At 34.1% G+C, this 26,247-nt stretch overlaps 1 protein-coding gene across 1 annotated transcript; it reads left to right on the forward strand.

Moving 5' to 3' along the window:
- The first annotated feature begins 482 nt into the window (after window positions 1–482).
- Window positions 483–24,709, forward strand: Ssk (smooth septate junction protein snakeskin). Its single transcript, XM_074179928.1, has 4 exons — window positions 483–681; window positions 14,616–14,812; window positions 21,046–21,175; window positions 24,217–24,709. The coding sequence occupies exons 1-4, from the start codon at window positions 631–633 to the stop codon at window positions 24,247–24,249; spliced, it is 411 nt and encodes a 136-aa protein (XP_074036029.1). The 5' UTR covers window positions 483–630; the 3' UTR covers window positions 24,250–24,709.
- The last annotated feature ends 1,538 nt before the right edge of the window (window positions 24,710–26,247 follow it).

Below are 26,247 nucleotides of genomic sequence, written 5' to 3' on the forward strand. Positions count from 1 at the left end.
CGAAAGTAGTTAGCTCTCTAACTATTGTTGCAAGGTAGGTTGCACTATATCGTTCACTTGAACTATACCTATTCGGTACATATCTTGGAGCGTTTACGGCAGCCCTTACGCTTCTTCGACCTATTATTGGTAAAAGGTTTTGCCGGGCAGATCTCGCCAGACCGCCTGATCCTCGAATATCTTTTATATGCGAGAATTGAGTTCTCTTTTGATCCCATAGATGGCGTCTTTGTAAGGGGATATGTTGTCACCCTCTTTTATTGAAGAGTGGTTGATATTATGTATAAGGGACGACTACAATAGTCTCAAAATGACAATTATCAAACAATATCTGACTTTTTTGTTTCCCATTCGAACTCACAGAATCTTCGTTGGGTAGAGGTGCTTATCAGAAATGTTTATTGAATTCGTCACGAAATTTATTATACGATGACTGAAAATACATCCCGCCTAGTTATCATTACGTTTTTTCACAGAACGCTGTACAAATCCAAAACAATCTTATCAGTCGAGATAACGTGATTATCTGTACCAACTTACTCACCTCATTTTGTTCCATAGCAGGTGCTTTGTGCCTAACAGAAATATTTGTGACTTTTCAAAGTTGACTGAAGATAAACTTGTGCCAAAATGACTAGTATGGAAACAGTGGGTACCCTTTTCATAAAACTGCTGAAATTGGTGAGTAACGTTTATTAGAAGTATAGAATTTTATCTGTACCTACACCAGAATAGGGCGTAGACTGAAATATTTCAATCCGCAAGTGAAACATTTTAAAACATCTATCAAAATTTAGTGATTTCTAATTTTTTATTTCGTTCCCATATATATTGAAAATCATCAGTTCCAAAATCAGATAGTTAGATACATCTTTTATTCGTTCTGAACCTTGTTTATTTCATTTAGATAGCAGTTTATGCATGTTCAGTAAGGTTCATGGTGCCTAATATAAACGAAAACCAAAAATGAATGAGTAGATTAGAAATGAATAGAAGATTATTCAATCAGAAATAACTCCAGTCAAAAATAACTGAAGAAATACACACTTTTAAATTTGTCATACAGAAAGTTTCAATAATTTCTATAAAGAGAGAAATATTTTATTTTTATTTATTTTTGAGTGGGCTCACACTGCATGAAAATTATTGTTTTCTATGTTATTTCGTTGAAAACTTTTCGATACGTAATAACACAAACAACACCATATATTTATTGGTGTATTGTTTAATATTTTTTCCAAAAATAGGAAAAATATAAATTAAGCACCTTCTGAAAAATTATGGACATATTACAGTGTTATTCGGAATGAAGGAATTGAATTGGTTAGTGAAATGAAAGGATAGTATGAAACTTTAAAATACAGGTCATTTCGATTTAAATTTTTTTTGTATCATGAAAAATTTCATTACTTATAAAATATTCTTTTCTCTCCATTTGTTGTTCATATCAATGGCATGGAATTCTTTTTGACAACTGTTATCACCTAATAAGTCAAGAAAGTCAAAATAAACGTGATAGTTTGGAAAGTTATCGAGGGTTTGAAAAGAGATTTTGTTTTTCAACACATAACTGTAAAATTTTTTGTGAACTGATTTCAAAATCCAACAAAATGAAAATCTCATACTGAATTGTTACTTGGATATGAAATCACTGCGAATTAATTGGAAAACTTTTTCACGGAAAATTATACACAATTTCTAGAAGATACAAATCAATATGCATTTGAATTGAAACGCGATTTTTTTTAGAAGAGATTAGTTCATGGAAGAAAATATCTTTAGTCTTTCTTTTTCTCCATTATTGAATAAGACATTTGGAAAACTTCCAAAGAGAGGAAAAATAACAATAAAAACGCTTAAGATTGAATTTAACTAACTGAATGATTTGACATACTGGCGCAATGTTATGAAAACAATGTTCATATGAAAGTAGTTGTTTCAATTTGTATCTGAAATAAACATATGTGACATTTACATATCTTTGAAAGTTTCCCACATTTTTCATTCAATGATGGAGAAGCAGAAGAGATCATGTTTTCTTCACTAATAATAAATTGAAATCAAAGAAATAAATTCACAATCATGTGCCTTGATGAATTCAAAATTAGGCTACTTGGTTCAATGAAATTTTAGAAATTGATGTAATACCAGGGGGGTCCCAGAAGTACCGAGCCTGACCTTGAGATGGCAGTAGTTGTTTGAGAAATATAACCGTATTAGAAAGTACGAGTACACAATCTATAAAGCATATTTTCCAAGTTTGAAGACGCTGCGTTGTTGAATACTTGTTTGGCAGCTATCAATAGCAAACGTTTTCGTTGAATTTGTGAAAATGTAGAAAATTAGCCGTCGTTATGTGATACAATACTTTTATTCAAAAGGCCTCAGCCCAACTAATATAAAAGCTGAACTGGATTCTACTGGATTCGTTCACAACAGTACAATATTGGGTAGCAGAGTTTAAACGAGGCCGTACGAGCATGGGTTTATCACTTTACACCCGAGACAAAAAACAATCAAAACAGTGCACTCAAGAGGGAGAACCGGCTCCAAAGAAGGCGAAGACCGTTTCATCTGCAGGCAATGTGATAGCATCGGTTTTTTAGGATGAGCGTGGTATAATTTTCATCGACTATCTCAAAAAAGGTAAAACTATCAAATGAGTATACTATGCCAAGTTATTGCAATGTTTGAGTGGTAAAATCAAGCAAGAATGGCTGCATTTTGCTAAGAAAAAAGGGTTGTTTCATCAAGACAATGCACCAGCTCACAAATCCATTATAGCAATGACGAAAATTAACGAATAACGAACTGCTACCGCATGTACCCTATTCGCCAGATTTAGCCCCTTCGGATTATTTTCCGTTCCTTAACTTGAAAAAATTACTCAATGGTCAAATATTGACCATTGATGTCGGCAGTTGATGACTATTTTAACGAGCGATTATATTATATTATATATTTATATATATTACATTTAATGTAATGTTTATTCACCAAATACAAATTGAAGTTATAAATATTTGTCACATAAAATTTACATATACATATGAATGAATAAAGGGTAGGTAGGTAGGTCTAAAGTGAGTGGGTCTATTCGACCCTCCACCACAACCCACAAGGGTTTATTGTGGCTCATACCTATTCACACTCGGCCAAATAAACCCAGCTTCTTAACGAAGCCGATTAGTTTGTATGGTGAGTTGTCTTTCAGGTCAGATGATGAGAGTACGGATCTGTCGAACTCAAAAAACCTGATTCGGTCCCAAGCGGGGTAGGCACAAAGTATATGCTCTGCTGTTTCATCATTTTCCAGACAGAGGCGACACACACTGTCTTCCGACAGTCCAAGTCTCCGCATATGATGATTCAAATGACAGTGCCCTGTAAGAAGGCCTGTTAGACATCGTAGTTCATCCCTACTGTAGTCTAACAACTATGTGGAGTCAAGCTTCGAAGAGTGAATAAACGCCATGGAGTGAGCCAATGCTGGAAGATTCTGCCAGAAGTCCATAAATCTTCTTGCCATTCAGATGTTCAGTGTTTGTTTGGCAAAGCCCAAAGAGATGCCAATGACAGGTTCTGGTCCAATGAAGCCGCTTGCAGCACCCTCTTTTGCAAGAGACTCAGCAACTTCATTGCCTTCCAGGCCAGTATGGCCAGGAATCCATACCAGAGACAATCTGTTGAGCCTTTCTATCGAGGAGAGTCGCTTTTGGTAGTTTGCTACCAATTTAGACGTTGCTCGGTAGGAGCCAAGAGCTTCCAACACTGCTTGACTGTCCGAGAATATTTTTGACTTGTGAGCGAGGTTGGATTTATCCAATCTCTCCGCACACAATTCAATAGCGTAAATTTCCGCTTGAAATACAGTCGCATAAATTCCTAGGCAGGTAGATAACTTTGTCCTGGGTCTGCGACTGAAAACACCTGCACCAGAACCGGAATGTGTTTTTGATCCATCTGTGAACCAATAACTATCTCCTCTTAATATTTTCCTCTCCTGGAGGGTAATCACTGAAGCTGAATTGGATACAGCTTGTGCGTGATGATGTTAGAATTTTTGTATAATTGTGGAATGTATAATTGCAGATGTTGATGTAATGTGTGAAGAAATAACTTGAGAGGTGAATAGACTTAGTGGAAAAGTAGAAGTTGAATGAATATAAAATAAAACATAATATAAAATATTGTTAAAGTTAAATAACGTAATATAACATTACGAGTGACGATGATTTTAAATGTAGATGAGCACTTTGGAAAAATATCATATAATAATAACTAGTAAAATACAAACTTCAGAAAACGTGAGTAGGTATAGAATATGAAAGCTGATTAAAACGACACTATAAGATTATAAATGTAGAAATTGAAAGATTATAAGACAAAATATTAATATAAAGTATTGGAAAAGTTAAATGGAAATGAAATCTGCATTTCACATAATAACATAGAAAAATACGAGTAAGGATAATTATAAATGTAATTGTAATTTATTGATAACTATATCGTGTAATATATATCGTTCCGTATGTCGTAACCATTTCTTTATATGAATTGAAGTTTTTATATATATATATATATATATATATATATATATATATATATATATATATATATATATATATATATATATATATATATATATATTGTTGGGCCCGGTTTTCTGAACCACCCTCGTATATAAAATTGATATTTTACTGAATACTGAAAGGAATCTAGTTGAATATAACTACATTTCGATGATGAGCAATAATCTCGGACAACATATTTGTGATATGGAGTAATATTACTAGAGTCAATATTTCATTAGTCATTTGATAAAATTTATCATAAGGTAAACATCTATTCGTAACGTTGCTTTATCTGCGCTCTATTCAAGATATAAGGGTTCAGTAAGAGTAATATTTTTTACAGTGCCTGACAAGAAGTGTACACCATATGAAAAAATATTTCAATATCGATCTGAAAAAGAATAAGCTTTTCAAAAGTTGATGCACTGTCTATAATCTGAAATACAACAGTGAAAATTCACATTTTATATCCTGTTGACTTTCTACAAGTAAAAAATACATATATTTTTTTTACTATCGAAAACTTTCACTGCAGTAGATTCTGACCTGTCATCAACTGTTATATATTCGTTTTGCTTCATTTTATTCAAATGGTTCTGTAATTTTACGCATTTTTGGTAAAATTTAACAGGTTTTTTAAATTTATTTTATTGTATAATTATTGATTTTCTTGTTGCAAAGTGAACATAGAAAACAAATCCTTGAAATAGGTTTCTGAATTAAGTGAAATTGAATTTGTAGTAATACTTTTTGGTAATTGAAACTTTCAATACATTATCAAATTATGGATGAAAATGAAGTCTTCTAAGTATAGATTTCAGTGAACCCAGGTTTATACACTAGCGAATAAAAATAATACGTTTGAGAAATTTATTGAGAATTGTTCAGGTATATCAGTGCAACATTTCAATATTTTTCAAGTGTCAATGACTTAAAATAAGTCTAGTGATCTAGCTCGGCACGAATTTGAAGATAATTTTTTCATTCTTTTTCCATGAAAATAATGTTTGAGATAATTTTCTACCATTTAGATGGTCTTACGTATTCAAAAAACACTTTATTGTGAGATTTTCACTAAATGAGTTTACAAAAACGCAACACGTGTTTCGACATACAATGGCTTATTCGGGCGTGTCTTTACTAATTCTACATATTCGATGCTTGATATAACTTATTCTACAATTTGAAGTAGGTACCTGAGCTTATATCCCAGATTCCACATTTGAAAAAATATTTAGTAATGGAGAGTTATTCAATTCTAATTGATCATTCAGTAAATTACCTGAATTCCTGAATCTATTGATTTCTAAACATTCTAGAAGATTGAGTTTCAAACTTTTCTCTTCTAAAGGTAACACGTCGTATTCATCATTGAACTCTAAGAGATGGTTTGCAAATGTGGAATTGGCCTTTCTATTTACAAAACTACTTCTGTGCTCTTTATTTCTTTGGGAAAATGTTCTCCCTATTTGGCCAATATACAGTTTTGGACAAGAGCTACAAATCAGCTTATATACTCCTGATCTTACATACTCCTGGATGGTCTTACATGTGACTCCATTACCTCGGAATCAGAAATGATCTTTTTAACGACTGAATGATTCTTAACATATTCCTATCGAAACATGACAAAACTGCAAATAGTGCAAATACATTCCACAGTTCATATTGTCCCGGAAGAAATGAAGAAATCGCACAATAAATGTTAGTTTTGAATAAATCTGGTCACACACTGTAAATGAGCTAATAAATGTATACTTAAATGTAGGTACAGAAAATCTATAGAATTCAACAAATTTCAATGGAGCATAAAAAAAGTATTACAACTACTAGGTTAGGTTATGTTATTTCCAAAATCTGTGGGTCTATTCGACCGTTCATCGCAACCCGCAAGGGTTAATTGTGGCTCACACCTATTCACACTCGACAAAATCTGTTTGAATCTGTTTAAAATTTAATCAGCTGTCGCCCTCATACGAACGACAACTCTTAGAAGTTGAGAAACTTGTGCGAGCTAAGGACTAACGAGGTCTTACCTTTTAACGTGTGATTCCTAACACGAATAAACCCAGATTCTTAACGAAGCCGATTAGTTTGCATAGTGAGTAGCTTTCAGGTCAGATTGTGAGAGTACGGCTCTGTCGAACTCTAAAAACCTGATTCGGTCTCCAGCGGGGCAGGCACAAAGTATGTGCTCTGCTGTTTCACCATTTTCCAAACAGAGGCGACACATACTGTCTTCCGACAGTCCGAGTTTCTGCATATGATGATTCAAATGAAAGTGACCTGTAAGAAGGCCTGTTAGACATCGCAGTCCAACAACTGTTTGGTATCAAGCTTCGAAGGATGAATAAACGCCTTGGAGTGAGCCAATCCTAGAAGATTCTGCCAGAAGTCCATAAACTACTAACTACTAACTATTAACAGACGTCAATATCTACTACAAATAAAACAACATTTCTCAATATTACTGGAGTTTTTTCCCAACACCAAATCGTTATTTTTAACACCTCGACACGTGTTTCGATCACCAAGTGATCATCTTCAAAGAGGAAGATTAATCTTCCTCTTTGGTGATCCACTTGGTGATCGAAACACCTGTCGAGGTGTTAAAAATAACGATTTGGTGTTGGTAAAAAACTCCAGTAATATTCATTATTACACCAAAGGTTCCAAACAGTGCATCATAAGTACAACATTTCTCAGTCGACAGTGGCTATTGTATTTTGAATCATACGCAATCTACTAATAAATATATTACATTTTCATAATGAAAATGTAATATATTTATGTGATGCATACTTTTAAGAGGGCAGAGAAGAAATGTTTATCGGTGTAATGATAGTTGAAAATTTCAAATTTGACGCCTACTATGAATTGTTTCATCTTCACTGATCAACTCAGTATTGAAAGTGATTTTTAATCTTGAAAAAACCTGACCTTGATCCAAATTTTGGGACTATTAAATATCCAACATATGTACAGTTGTGGTAACATCCACTGTGTACACTGCTGTATCAATATTTACTTACATATTTTTGGGATTAGTAGAATAGTAGGATGTTGAAACTACTTTCAGATACAATAATAATAATGATAATAATAGCAGGCATGTGAGATACAAAATTGAAAAGTATGATAACTGTCAAGCATTTTTTTCGTTAAAACTGATCTGTCAAATGAAAGGCGAGGATACTTACATAACAAGAATGAGGTGATAAAGACTTTTGGTGAACGAAACAAGAGGTCTAATAAATAGGTGAAAAAGTATATTCAGATAATTTTTAAGTATAGGTTCTCCCAACAGGACTTCCCAACTTTGACAATTGATAACGGCCATCTTGTTGAAGCTACATCTGTCAAATCTATTGTCATTTATTCAGTCTGTTTCGCCATCACCATGAATGGGTATAGCATTCAACAAGATGTGCAACTAATGAAGTCTTTTATCAAAATGGGTGTTATATACGGGCATGCTTCGCCCGTTTTACGGTACCGAGAGAAATATTCGCTTTGTGATAGATGAATTTGAGTCTGCTGGTTCAGTGAACGATCTACCAGCACCTGTACGCCAACGAAGCGTAAGATCTGCCGAAAACATCGCTGCTGTCTGTGAGAGTGTGCAGGATAATCCGAGTCGATTTCGCGTCGCTCACAAAAACAGACCACAACTTGGCGGATTTCGCGTCGTGACTTGGGCCTCGTCCAGTACAAAATTCAACTGTCCCAGGAGCTGAAGGTATACGACCAGAGACAACGACGTATGTTTGTTGAATGGGCTCATCTGGAGCAGTTGGCAAACGACCCTAATTTTCATCAGAAAATCATCTTCAGCGAAGAGGCCCATTCATGGATGAATGGGTAGGTGAACAAACAAAATTGTCGAATTTGGGACGATACCATTCCGCATTAGATCCAAGAGCGTGATTGAAATATACATGAAAAAATTTTAATGTGGCCTTATAATACAAGCGAACTCAAGAATCTCAGCTAGTTATTTCAATATATTTTTAAAGATCTTGAACTATACTCCTTAATATCAATAATTAATGATTCAATATGAATTTCACCATCATTAAAAAATTATTCAAATAATTAATATTTTGATGTTCCTGTTAATAACAAATAAGAAAAAAAATTTGGGCGCGACTTGCCAGCAGTTGATTTTGAAATACAATTTTGTCAGTCTTTATGAAATGTATTCTTCTAGCAAGTGTTTTCAATCAATCAATCATGCTTTATTGTCCAAGAAATCCTTATTGACAAAGCTAGTGAAACTTTATGAAGTCAACAATGTTGAAGTTTTTAAAAAATATTGAAATTATGATATACAGTGAACAATCATTATAGGGTTGAAAAATGTTTTAGTGCATTATTTTTCATAAGAATGAAATTGAACTGAAAAAAGGTTGGTGGGGTAACAGGATCATTTTTTTCTTAAAAAAGCAATTGTTTTTTAAGTAAATTCTTCTTCAGGGCTCGAAAAGTAGTTTTTTCATGTTGATAATATTACTATTTTAAAAATATCAGACATATTAGATACATATTCAAAAAAAAATTAAAAAACATTGCAACAACCAAATTTCCCAGACAATACCTATAAAAACGACATTCGTTTGTTTCATGTCACTGAACTAGTTAACTGAATGAAATTGAAATTAATTATTAATCAATTTAAAAATATTATATGCTATGATAATTGTGTAAATTTTGATCTACCAAGAAAGTAGATTTTACAGTTACTGACTCTTGAGACTGATCAAACATACACGGGCTTAATGCACAGATAAATACTCATTTCAATTATAAAATACAAAAATATAATCAACTTACTGATGACAGGACGCCTATCACTTTCACATTCAGACATTTTTTATTCTTAGTTATTAAAAAAATATTTATTTAGTAAACACAAGTTATTGATATTGTAGTTAACATAACTGTCATCATAGGCATCCGAGCTCAGTGTGGCGAGAGAGATAGCGTAACGCCGAACCAGTGGGAAGAGAATCGCACAGTCGCTTATGCATGATGATCCGTCGCCACGGCATGCATCGCCACGCCAGCAATCGGTTTTATGTGCGGCTATAGATGTTTCACATCAAAAAGTCACTGTTTGGTGTGGATTTTGAGCTGGCGGCGTCATCGGTCCATATTTCTATGAGAACTACATTTCCCAGGCCATCATTGTCAACAACGAGCACTACAGGTCTCTGATTACCAACTTCTTCTGGTCCGAATTGGATGATCTAGACACCAACATATACTGCACGAGTGATTTGAGGGGATGGTTATCTAACGTGGAGGAGTTGTGAACTGGCCACCGAGATCGTGCGATTTGACCTCGTTAGATTTTTTTATGGAGTTTTCTCAAGTCGCAGGTGTATGCGAACCATGATGCATTGCTGCATCATGGTTCCTGTCCTTGAAGGATCATCCTGTGTAATTGAAGGCAGTAACATCTCTTCTCATGGGCTCGACAGACAATCCACGAATATCAAAGATAAACAAGGCTTGTCAATTGCTATGCTTTGTTTTAAGGATCTGAATAGTATCCCTGACAGGTTTCATAGGTGATAGTAATTTTTCAAAAGTATGGAAAATGGTCAAGGAAGGAAGGAAGGGAGAACCAAAAGAGTTTACAAATCAATATTTTTTCTGAACAGTTTTGGGAAACTATTGGTACAGTATGTTTCACTGTAAATGGTGTTGGCTTATCAACTGCAATATAATAACTGGTTTAATCTCATTGTGTAATCCCTCCTTTCACATCAGAATAATATGAAAGCTGGTAATTTTGTCCCTCAGAGAGGATTTATACAATGGGATTGAACCAGGTAGTTTATTGCAGTTGATACATACTATATAGACTATCAAAAGTGAAAACTATCGAGAAAAATATATAAAATAACCATCGAAGATAAGAAAAAAATGTACAAATATGTTGTCAGTGAAACAACACAATTTCAAAATTACTTGATATAAATCGTTATATATCGTGGTATACCGAAAGACTATAATTTGTATACTCTTCCAAACTGCAGAAGCACTTTCTCAAAACAAGGTTTATTACTGCTCCTTTCTGAATAACGAATATAATCTGCATCGGGATCTGGCTGCCTGAGCCACAGACAAGAATTTCATACCGGAGATGACGCTCCATAAGTGAATATTATACAGTTATTGCTGCTGAAAATCCGAGTTCACGAGATACGACATTTATGGCAACGCAACCAGAGGATAATTTCGTTCTTATAGCAGTTATTTGTGTATCAAATTTTAAATTACTGTCAATGAATATAGCAAGAAATTTAGTTACAGGCTTAGTTTCAATCATGCGTTCACCTAGTATTACTTGTTCTAAGTCCTACATGAATGTTATCAGATTTGTTTTAGAAACATTTAGCGATACCATATTCGATTCACACCATTTTGTTATTCTTCCTAAATCTGAGTGGGTAGACCGAGTCAAAGTACCAGGATCTTTATTATGCCAAAGTAATGCGGTGTCATCCGCAAACAGGGTAAATGCTCTAGATATATCAAGTTTTGCTATATCGTTAATATATAGCAAGAATAAAATTGGGCCTAGGGCTGACCCCTGAGGAGTGTTGTTGCTCAATGTTATTTTTTGACTCCTACCAGTAAGATAAGATCTGAACTATTCGAAGGCGGTTCCCCGGAATCTGTAATGGAAGAGTTTTAGCAGCAAATTTTATGTTCCACGGAATCAAATGTCTTAGAAAGGCCCATAAATACTGCCGCAGCCACTTCTTCATCATTTAGGGTCGTGTAGACGTTTTCGAAATTGTACAGGAGCTAATGTTGTTCCAAGAATCCCACTATCCTACTTTCGATTAGTTTTTCAATGATTTTTGATAACGTTGATAAAATTGAGATCCATCTGAAATCGCTGGGGCCATCAATGGCACCTCCATTGTAAAGCGGTATTACTTTTGCTGATTTCAAACTAGGAAGAAAAACACCAGTAGAAAACGACGAGTTCATAGCTATTACTAAAGCTTGAAGAGCTTCATCAGGCAATTGAAAAAACAACTTTGCTGATAGGTTGTCTTCACCAGCAGGGTTTTTGTTCTCCACTTCTTTCATTACCAAATTCAACTCACTCAAATCTGTGTCATATCAAAACAAGGAATTCATAGGAGAGCTTACCTTACTCAAATGTTGAAGCGGATCAACTATTGGAATGATATCGTTGGCTATTGGCTATTATTGTTCAACACAACACAACAAAGTTTTTGTTTCGGGGTTGAAATTAGATGATTTTAATGTATTTCCACGTGTTAAAACCGAAAGTGACCATAAAAATTATATATTAGCTCTTGTTTTCAAGATATAGTATCATTATATTATATATATGTATATTGAGTTTTCAACAAATGAAATATTTCATCACCAACAGTTGGTACACATGTTTGTTTACATAACACCCCTCTCATCAGCTGTTCTTAAGTAGTAAACATAACCTATGTGAGTTTGTCAATTGTACGCACGTGGTTGCTATTGAAATTATCGTGTGAAGTTGATTTTTAAATTAATTTAAGTGCTGATCTGAAATGCCTCGAAAGTGTGTGAATTCTGTCGATAGCTTTTGCTATATATGTGGTGAAATAACATTTAAGGCTCAGAAACGTAAAATGACACCTATCGTTAAGACAGCCTATGAACATTATTTTGGTGTGAAAGTTGGGGACCAAGATAAATCATGGGCTCCTCATATATGTTGTAATTCTTGTTCCGTCATATTGCGAGAGTGGCTGAAAAATAAAAACCGGGCAATGGCTTTTGCAGTACCTATGGTTTGGCGTGAGCCTACCAATCATACAGACGACTGTTATTTCTGCTTAACTCCTCCCATTAAGCAAGGTTTATCTATGAAGAAAAGAGGAACGGTTAAATACCCTAATCTCCCATCTGCTCTTCGGCCTGTACCACACTCAGACAATTTGCCAGTCCCTTCTCCACCCCAAAACTATGAAATTTTAGAGGAAGATGATGAAGACTGTTTAGAAGGAGCAACCCATCCTTCTACATCCTATGACCCTGATTTTGAGGTAAGCGATAGGTCTAGTGATCCGCACAGAATTAGTCAAGCAGAGTTGAGTGACCTTATAAGAGATCTTCGCTTGTCTAAGGAAAAGGCTGAGCTGTTAGGGTCAAGACTACAACAGTGGAATCTTCTAAAACATGATGTGAAAATATCTCAGTACAGACAGCGTCAAAAAGATTTGCTTCCTTTTTTTGAGAAAAAAGAAAACCTCGTAGTTTGTTCTGATGTTAATGGTTTGATGGACTGCTTGAATGTGGATCACACTCCATTTGAATGGAGACTGTTTATGAAGGAAACGTATATAAATATGAAAACACTTCTCCAATCAATCAAATATGAACAACACAAGTGGCACATCTGTGGTGATCTGAAAGTCATTGCTATACTCCTAGGAATGCAATTAGGGTTCACCAAGTACTGTTGTTTTTTGTGTCTGTGGGATAGTCGGGATAGAAAATCTCACTATAAAAAAATGAACTGGCCTACACGAGACCTGAACCCTAATGAGAAAAATGTAGTTTACGAGCCTCTTGTAGATCCTAAGGATGTTCTCCTTCCCCCATTACATATTAAGTTGGGACTAATAAAAAACTTTGTGAAGGCCATGGACCAGGAAGGACAAGTTTTTAAGTACTTGAGAGCAAAGTTTCCCAGGTTGAGTGATGCTAAAGTCAAGGAAGGCATCTTTATTGGGCCTCAAATCCGTGAAATCGTAAATGATCCTGCTTTTGACATGATTTTAACAGGAAATGAAAAAAGAGCCTGGGAAGCCTTTAAGGGGGTTGTTCATGGGTTTTTAGGTAACAAAAGAGATGATAACTTCACAGCATTGGTTAAAGAGCTTCTTCAAGCTTACCACCAACTTGGATCAACATGTCCTTAAAAATTCATTTTCTTCACTCTCATCTTAATTTCTTCCCACAAAACTGTGGAGCTGTGAGTAACGAACATGGAGAAAGATTCCATCAAGTCATTGCCTTAATGGAACAGAGATATCAGGGCCCTTGGAATGAAGCAATGCTTGCAGACTACTGCTGGTCTGTGTGTAGGGATGCTCCAGAAGTGTTTTATAAAAGACAAGCTAAACGACAGCGATCTTACAATGAATCGGATGGACTTAATTGAAATTTGGTGGTACAAACTTCTTTTATTTGTCAAAACACTAAGAATAATGTTTTTTTTATTAATTTTGTACTTAAAATATTCTAAAAGAAACATAACAATATTGTTTTATGTACTTTCACTTTTCACGTATAGTATAACTACTTTTAAGATTAAGTACTGTGTATCTCAAAAACCAGAGCTAATAAAAATTTTTCATTGTTATTTTCGTTTTTATCACCCCAAAATTAGTAGAAATTGACTAATTCAGTGTAGGAAACATTCAAAACATTTTTTTGTTGTGTTGTGAATCATTCAACTGATTTGGGTTTATCTTCGTTTCCGGATGGTTCTGTTTCTCATTTCCTCTCGAGTCCTGTACTATAGCTCACATTCTTCTCACTTTATTTTCTGCTTCATTTAGTCTATTAGTATAATAGTGATCTTTGGCTAGTTTAATAGTTTGTTTGTAGATAGGACGAAAATTATTGAAGTGTGACAAAAAATATATGGTCACAGTGGAATTTTTCAATGATAAGTAGGCACCTTAGATTTTTCAAAAAAATTTCAAGTCCTTCAGTAATCCAAGGTTTGGATTTTTTCCGTTTTATCAAACGTGGGAGAGAGGCCTTGCTAAATTTTCCACAGACAAGTTTCTGAAATTCATTTGCTGGATCTTCTGTCCCATATATATTTCCATAACTCCGCTGTAAATATCATTCAATATCGTAGGTTAACTGATACTAGCTCCAGTGTTTCGGATACACTGAATTATGTAAACGTACGATAATTATAAATATTCCAACTGATTATTTTCAAACATTCCACTTCCATTTAGAAATAGTCTAACTTTGATTTGATTTTTTCAGGTGATCAATATAATCGTTTTAATTTTATATCGAACAGGATTCCAGGGGGAATTTTTGGGAGTAGGTGGAACATGGAATTTGAACGAAGAGAAGAATCCGGATGCAGAAATCGTGGCCTCCGGTGTTTTTGTTGGTTATATAATATATAACATTGTCAGTATGATCAGCTTTTGCTTCGCCACTTTGGATCACAAATAGTAAGACAATTTTTCCTTTATTAAATCAAATTAACTTCAAGTTTTTGAATCCAACAATATCTTGGTTGAAGTTTCAAGATAGTAATAGTTGATTACGATTATAATAATACTCTTCTTTTGACAATCTTCATGAACAAATGCACTACTTACGCGAATAAGGACTAGTATTAAAATTCGATGGGAGTTTTTTTTTATGTTTCTTTTCTTTCATGCAAATGGAATATATTAGCCTTATGATGATATCTCCGATATCTTTTTCACAAAAACAGTGTTTCATAGAGTTTATTTCACGTTGTGATAGTTTTGTTTGTAATTACAGTTTTTTCTTCACAATGACCCTAATGATTATTGAATTAATATTGGTGTTAATATTGATACATTGTGTCAACACGATTATTACATCCAAGTTAAAGCATTGTTGGAACTTCGGTGATGATATGAAATTACGATCAGATCGAACCGATTTTCCTAGTTCATTTCATCATTTGAGGATTACTGAAGTAAGAGAAATAAAAGAAGAAATAAAAATTTCCTTTTATGTGTTGATTATAAAATCGAAAAGTTCGTCACAAAACGAAACCAAGCTGAAGAGAATCCAATAAATTAATTGATAACACTAACAAAAGCAATAATAGAAAATATTGATGTAGAGGGGTTCAATAATGAACCCCTCTATACAATATACAGTGTGTGTTCTAACTACGGTATGAAGCTTCAGATAGTGAATTGTTTCAAGAATATTTATGATATTTCATAAATAAAGGTTTTTCAGTTTCAACGTTCTGTATTTCAGAAACGAAGAGACTGCAAACAAATGTTCATGTGAATTTTTTTTCTAAAAATGACCAAACGAATCACTCTATGAAGATTCGTAAGGTAATTATTATATACTCGTAAGTAGATTATATCTGTTGGAAAACAGTTGAAATCTGAATCATAATATTGATATAGACGACGGATTTTTCTTCAATTCATTTGTATATCATTATTTATTGATGAACAAGCGGTATCAATCAAAATATGTTTTGCGAGATTGTTGAATCTAAGATGAATGAAATGAAAATAATGTGGATGAGATCGTATGTGCGCTCATTAACAGGTTTCTCTTTTCTGAGGGCAAATTTATTGGGGGTAATGGTTGTAATTGTCCCCCCCCCCCCGACATACACATTTGATACTGAAATTGAAAGTAGAATGAATCCATAACACGCACTTTCCCTAAACAGTCGAACTGCATTACTCTTCTCGACGCGCGTTCCACTAACCAGGTTGGCATCTTCGGGAGATGAAATACACCAATTCTTAACTCTGAACCGGTTTACATTCATATCTCACTTTGGACTTAACCTAACCTAACTATAAGATACCCATCAATGATTTCAGTTAGAAATTTGCGAGGACTTTTATCGTGAAATTTTCCAGTCATTTTAACAGAGCGATTCATCTTAAGATAAACAATGGACTTTTTGGAATGTGAATTTTGTCACTGTTCATAGTTCTAATGCCACACTTTGCCATTGTCAGGCTTCGAAAGCATCCAAAACTCTAGTGTCATGTACCGATCTCAGTAACCTCAGAGTTTTTTCATTCATTCTATGGCCATTCTCCTAACCCAACTCAACATTTGTTGGAGTGGACAAGGAGTTTTGAAGGCTACTTTCAGGTTCAACTTTTTGAAAATTCGATCAAATCCGTTACTGTATCTTGATTTATACGGAACTTTGACTTGATGTCGTTTCGAAAAGTTGTATATTCTCCCCGAGTTCACTTTTAATAATTGAATTATCTACTTCACTTGAAGGAGACCCGTTAGTTTCAGCTATGTCCCTGATTAACTTTTTCTCAATATGTAATATTTCTTTACTGATGGAGAACATATCAAGCCTATGGACTAGAAAGTGTGGTCCTGCCATTTTGTGTTGAGCCATCAGGAAACTATCTTAAAGTACTGTTATTCTGCTTATAGACACCATATATAGACCTAATGTTAGGGCATCTGTTGTTGAAAGTTGATACAAATATGTTAGATCCATATTGGTTCTAAATCTGTGGAAAACGATTTAACTCCTCTTTTGGTTCTAGTTCAAATCTGCTTATGAACAGAGTAGCTTTAAAGGTGAATAGTGGGTTTTCCAATGCAGTGACTTCGTTCTGGTTTTGAAAACAGTTGTCGAACTGGAAACAGTTCTGTTCCCTACAGATTTTTGTTAGTTTTATGTAGTTTTTGATCCACTTCTTAACTGCGACCACTGACCCTCAGGAGATCCCTCAAATATTCAGTAGTTTTTGGTATCGGGCCACTTGGAAATGAGAACACATCATATGCTACTAAAGTCTTTCCATTTGCAACTTTACATCTTCAACCTTCTCTATGAAATCATGTGAATTAACAAAATTTTATTAAGAGAATTTCAAGTTGTTTGGTTAGCCATTTATCAATTTCATAAGCAGGGGAACTTAGGGTGGAGATAATTGATTGCACCGACTTGCCAATTTTGTGAATTTTTGGTAGATCATATATTTCAGGAACTGCAGGATTGGAAACCTCCTCAAAATCGGTGTGATCTGAAATCGACACCTCTTGAGTACGCTCTTCACTTCTGAAATCACTGAATTCACTGAAATCATCTATCTACGGCAATGGGTTCCTTGTTGTTTTATTATAGGGACCGTTCTCAATTGAATTATCAATTCTCTCACAGTATCTGACTTGTTCCATAATATATTGATAATTTTATTTTCTACCCAAAGTCTTAGAAAATTAGTGTACTTCATCTTCCAAAGGCGCCAACTTGGATGGTGAAACGCGCGTCGAGAAGATTATTGTAGTTCTAGTATTTGGGAACAGTGTCTGTTTTGAACATTCTATACATTTCAAATGAGCATTGTGATATACACACGCATACTTTCATATATAAATCATTCCCCCTGAAAATATTCCTCCCCCAAAAATTCCGAAACATGAAATCCAGATCTGTATCCGGCCCTGATATGTATACGTTCTCATGAGTTGAGCAAAGTAACCATATTTGAAATGGAGTAGCTCTATCAGTACAGAAAATATGGGATATCGTATAAAAAATGAAAGAAATAGATATAAGGTTGCAACATGGTGGGATTTTGGTATCTTTTGACGTATCTTCGTTATTTCCCCATATCAAAAACAATCTGAATATCTGAAGCGACTTTCAGATATTCAGATTACAGATTCACTTACTATTTGTCTATTTTAAAATTATTTCCAGTTTGACGACAACTTTCATTCATGCATTGAAAGAATAATAATAGGGAACCCTTTGAGTCCTTTTCTGGCAGAAATTAATTTTAATAGATAACATAGAATATGAAATTCATAATAATTAATTATAACTACAGATACGTAAATGATATCTTAGTCTGTTTTACTGGTATAGATAGCCAATAAGGCAAGTTCGTTGAATATGTCAATTCCATCCACCCGTCAAAAAAATTCACCACTGAATGGGAGGTACATAAGTCAGAAAATTACCTTGACTTAACCATTACGAAAAATAACAATAAATATGAATTGCCATTTTCACAAACCATTTTAAACGGACATTATCATATATAACTCCTCCACAGACCCTTACCAGCAAAAAGTTGCTGCATTCAATAGTATGCTTCACAGACTATTGAATATTCCACTGTCTGAGTGTCATTTCTGGAGAAAGTTGAGTTTGATTGAACAAACCTCGGTCAACAACGGTTATAACGAAGATATTATTGACTCCATTCTTTCCAAAAAACTAAAAAAGCAATCCATGAACCAGATCTACCCAAATTTAAGATGCGATAACGTCAGTTACAGGACATTGTCATATTTGGGTGAATCCACCAATAATTTTGTCCGTTTTTTGGAGAAAGAATGCGTAAACGTAGCTTACAGAACGAATAATAGTCTATGTAAATTTATTATAAACAATTAAGACAGAAACTTTGGTGTCGGATAGATCAGGAGTATATAAGCTGACATGTGGCTCTTGCTCAAAACTATATATTGGTCAAACAGGAGAGCACTTTCCCAAAGAATTAAAGAGCATTTGAAAAGTTTTGTAAATAAAGAGACCACCTTTTAGCAGAAGGACACGAATTCAATCATGAATACGACGTGATACATCTTTAGAAGAGAAACGTTTGAAACTCAATCTTCTAGAATGTTTAGAAATCAATAGATTCAATTATTCGAGTAATTAACTGAATGATCAATAAGAATTGAATAACTTCCCGTTACTGAATATTGTGGAAACTGGGACATAAGCTCAGACAATTTAATTCATTCCAAATTGTAAAATTGTAAGCATTGATCATGTAGATCCTGTAGATCATGTTAGTAAAGACAAGCCCGAAGAAGCCATCATATGGTGAAACACGTGTTGGGTTTCTGTAAAACTCATTAGTGAAATTTTCACAATAAAGTGTTTTTTAATACGTTAGGTATGGATTTTCATCTTATATAGGAATAGTCCAATCATTTTCAGATATATTCCTGACAGCTGTCCACAACAAAAAATATATGTACTATATCTCCTTGCCCATAGGCTGGTCTCGTATTCCTTGAGCAAAGAAAGGTATGGTATCAAGAAAAAAGTTCTCAAAGAGAAAGCTGAAAGTAACGGCATCTTTCATATCCTTCATACATACGAACCAAAATACATCAACGAATTAGTTAATTTTTTTTTGAAAATGTTACACAAAATGTTTTTCAAAACTGCTCGTGGAGACGACAAAAGACATAACTACGGAAAATCAAAGAACTGCAATCATGCATATGTTGGTCAAAATAAGTGGAATGTTATAACTCGTTACAGGGAACGTGTTTCACATATTCAGTTTCATCGACCAGATAAGTCCAGTACTGCTCAGTATGCCATAGAAAATGGCTACAGTATCAGTGAGAAATGCTTGAAATTGTTCTCCTTCATGACAACAAGTTTTTAGAATGACTTCGAAAGTTTAGAAATCGAAAAATGTGGAACGAGATCGATGATGAAGGTCTCATTCCTAACAGCATATAGTTTGCACTTTTACGTAATTTCAGGTAGATAATAGGTGAAGGTAAAGTCAGGTGGCAAAAAACAATAGAAAAAATAAAAAAACACTAGGGATACACTAGATAATAATACATATAAAAACATCAAATCACCTTCCAGAAATAGTTTTTGTCATCTCCTGATAATGATAACTTGGTTAGCGAAAAACTCGTCGAGAGGCAGCATTTCTGATCTGGTGAAGGATAAGCGTTTTCAATAGAATTATTTTACGCCAGAGGTTCTGAATTGTGATTTTAGTAAATGGAAATAGTCTAAGAGACAAAAAAATATGAGTTATATCATCAGCAGATTGTGGAAAAGGCAACCGGCGATTTTGAAAAAAAATTTGAGTGTACTTACCTATTTTAATGCATAGATTACGAATCTGATAGAAAAAAAGCGGCGCTCTCCCTTATTCACAAAGTTACGGCCCTCCAAAGTTCAGAAAAGGGCAACTTTTCAGCCTTCTTTCTCACAAGATGAACTATTAAAAAACACAAGCATTTATTCACTAGGTCACCTTTACATCTTATTCCTCCTTAATTGACACTTTTCGATAGGAAAATCAACATTTTTCTGTAAAAACAATTTAAAAACGAATGCTTGCATCAGTCGTACCAACGATACCATTAACCTTAAAAACGTAAAATACAGAGATATAACCAAAACGCAGCTCCGTACATTTTTTAACATTTTTATTGGAAAAACATTGATTGTTGAAGTGAAAAGTGTCAAGGAAGGAGGAATAAGGTGTAAAGGTGACCTAGTGAATAAACGCTTGTTATTAAATAGTTTATCTTGTGAAAAGGAACGCTGAAAAGTTGCCCATTTCTGAACTTTGAAGGGCCGTAACTTTGTCAATAAGGGAGAGCGCTTCTTTCGGATTCGTAATCTAAGTATCAACGTAGGTAACTAGGACACTCAAAAATTTTTTCAAAATCGCCGGCAGCCCTCAAATCGAATATTTACCGTGTAAAATTTTTGTACCTACACAAGTCAAATAATCGTGCACTTTATAGTAAAACTTCGGAGTTAACATTGAACTAACGTGACTTTTTTTATATTAAAAAATCTCCCCGAGAGTTTTATTGGAAACTACTTTTTACGCCGTGTTCAGATTGAGAATTAAAAACACAAAACATTGGTTTCAAAACATGATTTAAATTGATTTTATTTTTTCAGCAACTTCACAGATATTCTGATGAATATAATTGGTCTTTTGCTGTGGGTAGCAGTAGGAGCAACTGCTATCCACTATTGGCACGGTTATTTGGCCGAACATAAATATACCCACGTCGACTCGGAGAGATCGGTGAGTTTACTTAGTTTCTGATGAAATGAAAAATATTTGAGTTGAAAATGAATTTATTATATTTGTTAAAATTAATTATACAGGGTGTTTCAAATTCGATCCCCACCATTCGGATCTTGGAAACTATGGGACATACGAAGATGGTTTTAAAATTCCGAGTATATTCGGATATATTCGGAAAAAACAGAAATTTCGGCAAATGGTTTTTATTTTTTTCTGGCTTCATTTTTCGAAAGATTCGAAAATAAATTGCACTTCCACATTGCCACTTTTTCCCTGTTACATAATGGTGTTTTCAGATTTGCTTTGATGATTAGATACTCGTCTGGTAGTGTGCGGTGGAAAGACATCATGTTGAAACCAGATGTTGTTATAGTTAACCAGGTAGATCATCCAAATAGTCTCGGAAAATCGACATTAAAAACTGGTGATAGATTTCTCCATTCAGAATTCCGTCAAATAAATAAGGATTCAAAATTCTTTCTTTTCAAATTCCTGCCCACACGTTAATACTAAATCGCACTTGAGGTCGAATTTCTCGGAACTGCCTGGGGTTGTTTATGCTTCAAATGTGTTCCTTATTTCGGTTGAATATCCCACAAGTCGTAAAAGTGCTTTCATCTGTCCAAATTATATTTTCCAAGAAAACAGGAAAATCATGTCTTTTTATCAGCCAATTACAAAATTCTAATCGCCTTTTGGGATCAGCTGGATGCAATTTTTGAGATATGTGTATTTTGTAACATTTTAAACCGCTTTTCTTGAGATGTCTCCAAGCATTTGTAAGACAAATATTCATTCCGGGGAAAATTTGACGTGTAGATATTTCCGGGTTCATGTTTATCTGCAAATTAATAATTTTTATTGAAAAGGATACAATGTCAAACTTACCTCATACATACCTCATTCATCAAATTTTCTTTAGTTTCTTGGTCCGTTCTCTCTCCGTATTTATTCCTCGACTTTTGAAATGAATAAAACTCGGTGAGATTTTGATCCAATAATTTGAACATAGTTCGATATGGTTGTCGTCTTTTGGAATACAAGTTTCAATACATTTCCGATGTTCTAACACCGTTTCTATCGTATTTGTAATGAATTTGTATCATATCTCTATTTTCTTCATTCGTGAAAACCTTTATTTGCCAAAAATTCAATGACTTGTACAATAACAAAATGTCATTGAGTGTAAAAAATTGAAAGTCAAATTCAGAAACATCAAAGTCAAAGCCTATTATGATAAGAATTATTCAAAACAGAAATAATCCACTGTAGCGCCCATAAGAAATAATAAAGTTGATGATGGTGGCCGGAAGATGAAACGTCGGACAGAAAATCTGAAAACACCATTATGTAGCAGGAAAAAAGTGGCAATGTGAAAGTGCAATTTATTTTCGAATCCATGGAAAAATAAAGCTAGAAAAAAATAAAATCTATTTTCGGAAATTTCTGTTTTTTTCAGATATCTCCGGATATACTCGGAATTTCAGAACTCTCTCAACGGCATATTGTTAATTAGGTAAATGCGCAACTTTGCCACAATTTACCCATCTTCGTATCTCTCATAGTTTCCGAGATCCCAATGGTGAGGATCGAATTTGAAATACCATGCATTCTAAGTGTATGATAAAAGGAAAACCACGCTTTACGTTTTTTCTTGGCCCGTACAAAAATTGTGAACATTTTATGGGGTTAGCCATTCGTAGATGGTTCATGAAAAAACTCATTTCATCGTATTCGTGGTTTTTATAATTGAGTCAACTGTGAATGAGTACACTGATTCAAATGAATTGATAATTATGTATTATAGGAGTAAGAACTTTATACACTTCATTTAGTCGCCCCTTGCCCCAGATTGAGTTTGTACCAGAAAACAGGGAATCACATTGATGAAATATTTATAAATGAAGCAGATTTCGGACTTGCATCCAACCAAAAAAGCTACCAAACTTATTTGGAAGACGATTCATCAATAAATATTATCAAAGTTCCTCGCTCCGTCTATCTGTCTGTCTGAACCCGATGAAGTCGTACTTTCATTTCCACCAATGGAAGGAGTGATGCAAGTTTAAATCTGTTTTTCCGTTAACCAGCTGTCGCACCCCTACGAACGACAACCCTCAGAAGTCGAAACTTGTGCGAGCCAAGGATTAACGAGGTCTTACCTTTTAACGTGTGATTCCTAACACGGGTTGTCGGTAGCAAGTGAAGATCGATCGTTCAGACTAGGGCTTGAACCACCGACCAGCACGGCAGTCAATTCGAGTGAGTGAACAAAGCACCCACACCGAACCGCTTGGCTACCGATTTATGTGTATAATTCATTGATGTTTGTGTGAATTGATTGAAATATCCGAAACAAACACTGAGAATCCTCCGGAAGACGTCTAACCTGGAAGAAATGATTCGATTTCTAATTTTAAAATACGCGCGTTTTTCAAAGTCAAATTTCAAAACGTTAAGGCATACTTTTAATAAGTAAAATAGAGTTTCAATGAAGCAGTTTTTTGTATATATTTTCTCTTGACGGAAATTTCTGAAGAAATTCACTGATATCAACTTATTTTCGCATAATTCCCAAGAATTAGTATTATGAAATGTGTTCAAATATTTTTCAAAGAACGATCAATGAGAAACATATGGTTCTTCAACAACGATTGTAGTCGTTTCAAATTGAAAACGGGTTTTTTCCCGATATTCATAAAAATTTACTGTTACAGATAGACAGGCGACATAAGTTTTCAAAACATTGCATTTTCGACATATGCTTCTGACATATGAGTCGTTAGGATTTTGAATGGCTGAAATAATGCCCGTTATTTCATCAAGTCTTTAATTTATTTGATTTGTGTGCCAAAAATTAAATGAATATAAGAATTAACTACTTCATGACCGAACTAACATTTTTTCAACTGTGCTTTGTAGAACCAACAGGTCATAGTATAATACTTACAGCACAATATTTATTATTGTGGAATTTCTCTGTTGTATACAAAATATGTTTCATAAAACTTTGAATTTATTCTGATTTCCTTTTATAGGTTGGATTGGCCATGGGTCCCTTTGCGTCCTGAATGGTGCAGCATATTTGATAGATTCAGTGCTATCGATAATATTCTTGGTTAAAACAAAAATGAATTGAGATCATTCACTAACCTGATATACATATAGGATAATACTTTTCTCAAGTTTTTTATGTATAATAAAATTACGACATGACATGTTCTGATGATGATACTTTAAATCCTTCAAGAGATAGATATCACCAGATACCAAGCACAGCATGCTGAAATACATTCTTTCATTCATATAGAATTCTTTAATCATTTTTGAGTAGTTGGGAAAAACCGAATTTGTATTAGTATTCATTGTAACTTATATTTTAGTGTATGTGTCCGTTTGTAATAAAATAAATTAATGAAAATGTATCGATTTCAATTCAATCATGAGTATAATTGAACACAATAAAGAGGAACCTCAGGGAAGTTACTGAAATAATCGTTTTATACTTTAAAATAAATATTCTTCAGGATATATTTTTGTATTATTTTTAGCCAATATATTATGCATTACTCGTATTACTCGTATCATGTATTCCTTGGATACAACTTTGGTGTAGCTATTTTCTAAGTATTCATCTCGTTTCTTACAATACCCGGAAGCAAACTGGAGGTCCCTTCATTTTTTTCAAACACAGTAACCCTTTCATTGCTAATGTTTTAGAGTCGGGAAATAATGCTTCTTTTTGATTAACACGCTTTTATAAGCTTCACCTGTATGTATGTATGTTTGTTTCATGTGTCACGTATGTTGTAACTCTCAGGCTCGGGATCTGTATTTGACAGAATTATCGACATTATTGCTTGATCTATTCGCAGGCAGATGGCGCTGTACGTAATCTCCTTGATATACCGATATTATTGCTTAATCTATTCGCGGGTAGATGGCGCCGCACGTAATCTCCTTGATATATCGACATTATTGCTTAATCTATTCTCAGGCAGATGTCGCCGTACGTAACCTTCTTGATATAATTCAAACTCACTTCACATGTATTTTTCATTTGAAAGAAGATTTTTTTTATTCACACGCGCGACTGCTGCCTTATTTGAAACCCTCCTTTGCGCGCCTTCTGCCTTGGGCTAGGTAGCTGATTTTCAGGCTTCCTCTCCAGAATTGAAAACTATCAATAGTCATTTTTTCAAACAATATACTGCTGATTGATCCCAAAGTTTAGATGAAATAAATTTAGTTCAAAAAGACTAAAAACACGCTTTTATAGCATACGAAACTAAAAAATGAAAAATAAATATGGTTTAAAAAAATTAATAAACACGCTTTTAAAGAACATCGAACTAAAAAGTTGAAAATATTTTTTTAAATAAGCCTAAAACAATAACGAACGAAAAGTACTAGTATTATTGTGAAAAAAGCGTGGGCGCTTTGTGCCATATTTCTTGTATATCAAGCGCCCGTCGCTTTTTTTACAATAATACTAGTATTTTTTGTTCGTTATTCTTTCAAGCTTATTTAAAAAATATTTTAAACTTTTTAGTTCGATGTTCTTTAAAATCGTGTTTTTAGTTTTTTGAACTATATTTATTCTTCCACAGTAAACCATTTGCTCGTTTAATAGTTTCTATCATAATTTATAGGGCTTTCCGTTCATTTTTCGATAACTGTGACGAATCACCCTATGGATTCCCAAGTTTGAAATTATCCTCGATACATTTTTGCTGATGAATGTCGTCATATTAGCAAAGACAAATTTTCTAGGTTTCTTGGTTGTTACAACTAAAATAGGGATGAATATTACTGGAGTTTTTTCCCAACACCAAATCGTTATTTTCAACACCTCGACACGTGTTTCGATCACCAAGTGATCATCTTCAAAGAGGAAGATTGAAACTAAGGACTAGTGCGAGCTAATCCTATTTATGCTATAGGTACAGGTAAACCATTCAGGCATACCAACCTAAATTAATTTTTCAATTTTGCCTTATCTATTATTTTACAATATATGTTTATATAAAACAATTTTCAGCTATATAAAAAATTGATTTCACAATATT

Source organism: Leptinotarsa decemlineata, unplaced genomic scaffold (assembly GCF_025532065.1).
Source record: "Leptinotarsa decemlineata unplaced genomic scaffold, Ldec_3_MD MMD2_tig00026282_RagTag_RagTag, whole genome shotgun sequence".
Taxonomy (NCBI): domain Eukaryota; kingdom Metazoa; phylum Arthropoda; class Insecta; order Coleoptera; family Chrysomelidae; genus Leptinotarsa; species Leptinotarsa decemlineata.

Bases quoted from the DNA above. Each gene is read 5' to 3' on its own strand.
- Ssk (XM_074179928.1), top strand. From the start codon at position 631: ATGACTAGTATGGAAACAGTGGGTACCCTTTTCATAAAACTGCTGAAA. The intron at 14,813-21,045 runs GTAAGACAATTT...TTATTTTTTCAG, and splicing joins GCCACTTTGGATCACAAATA to CAACTTCACAGATATTCTGA. The intron at 21,176-24,216 runs GTGAGTTTACTT...TTCCTTTTATAG, and splicing joins ACGTCGACTCGGAGAGATCG to GTTGGATTGGCCATGGGTCC.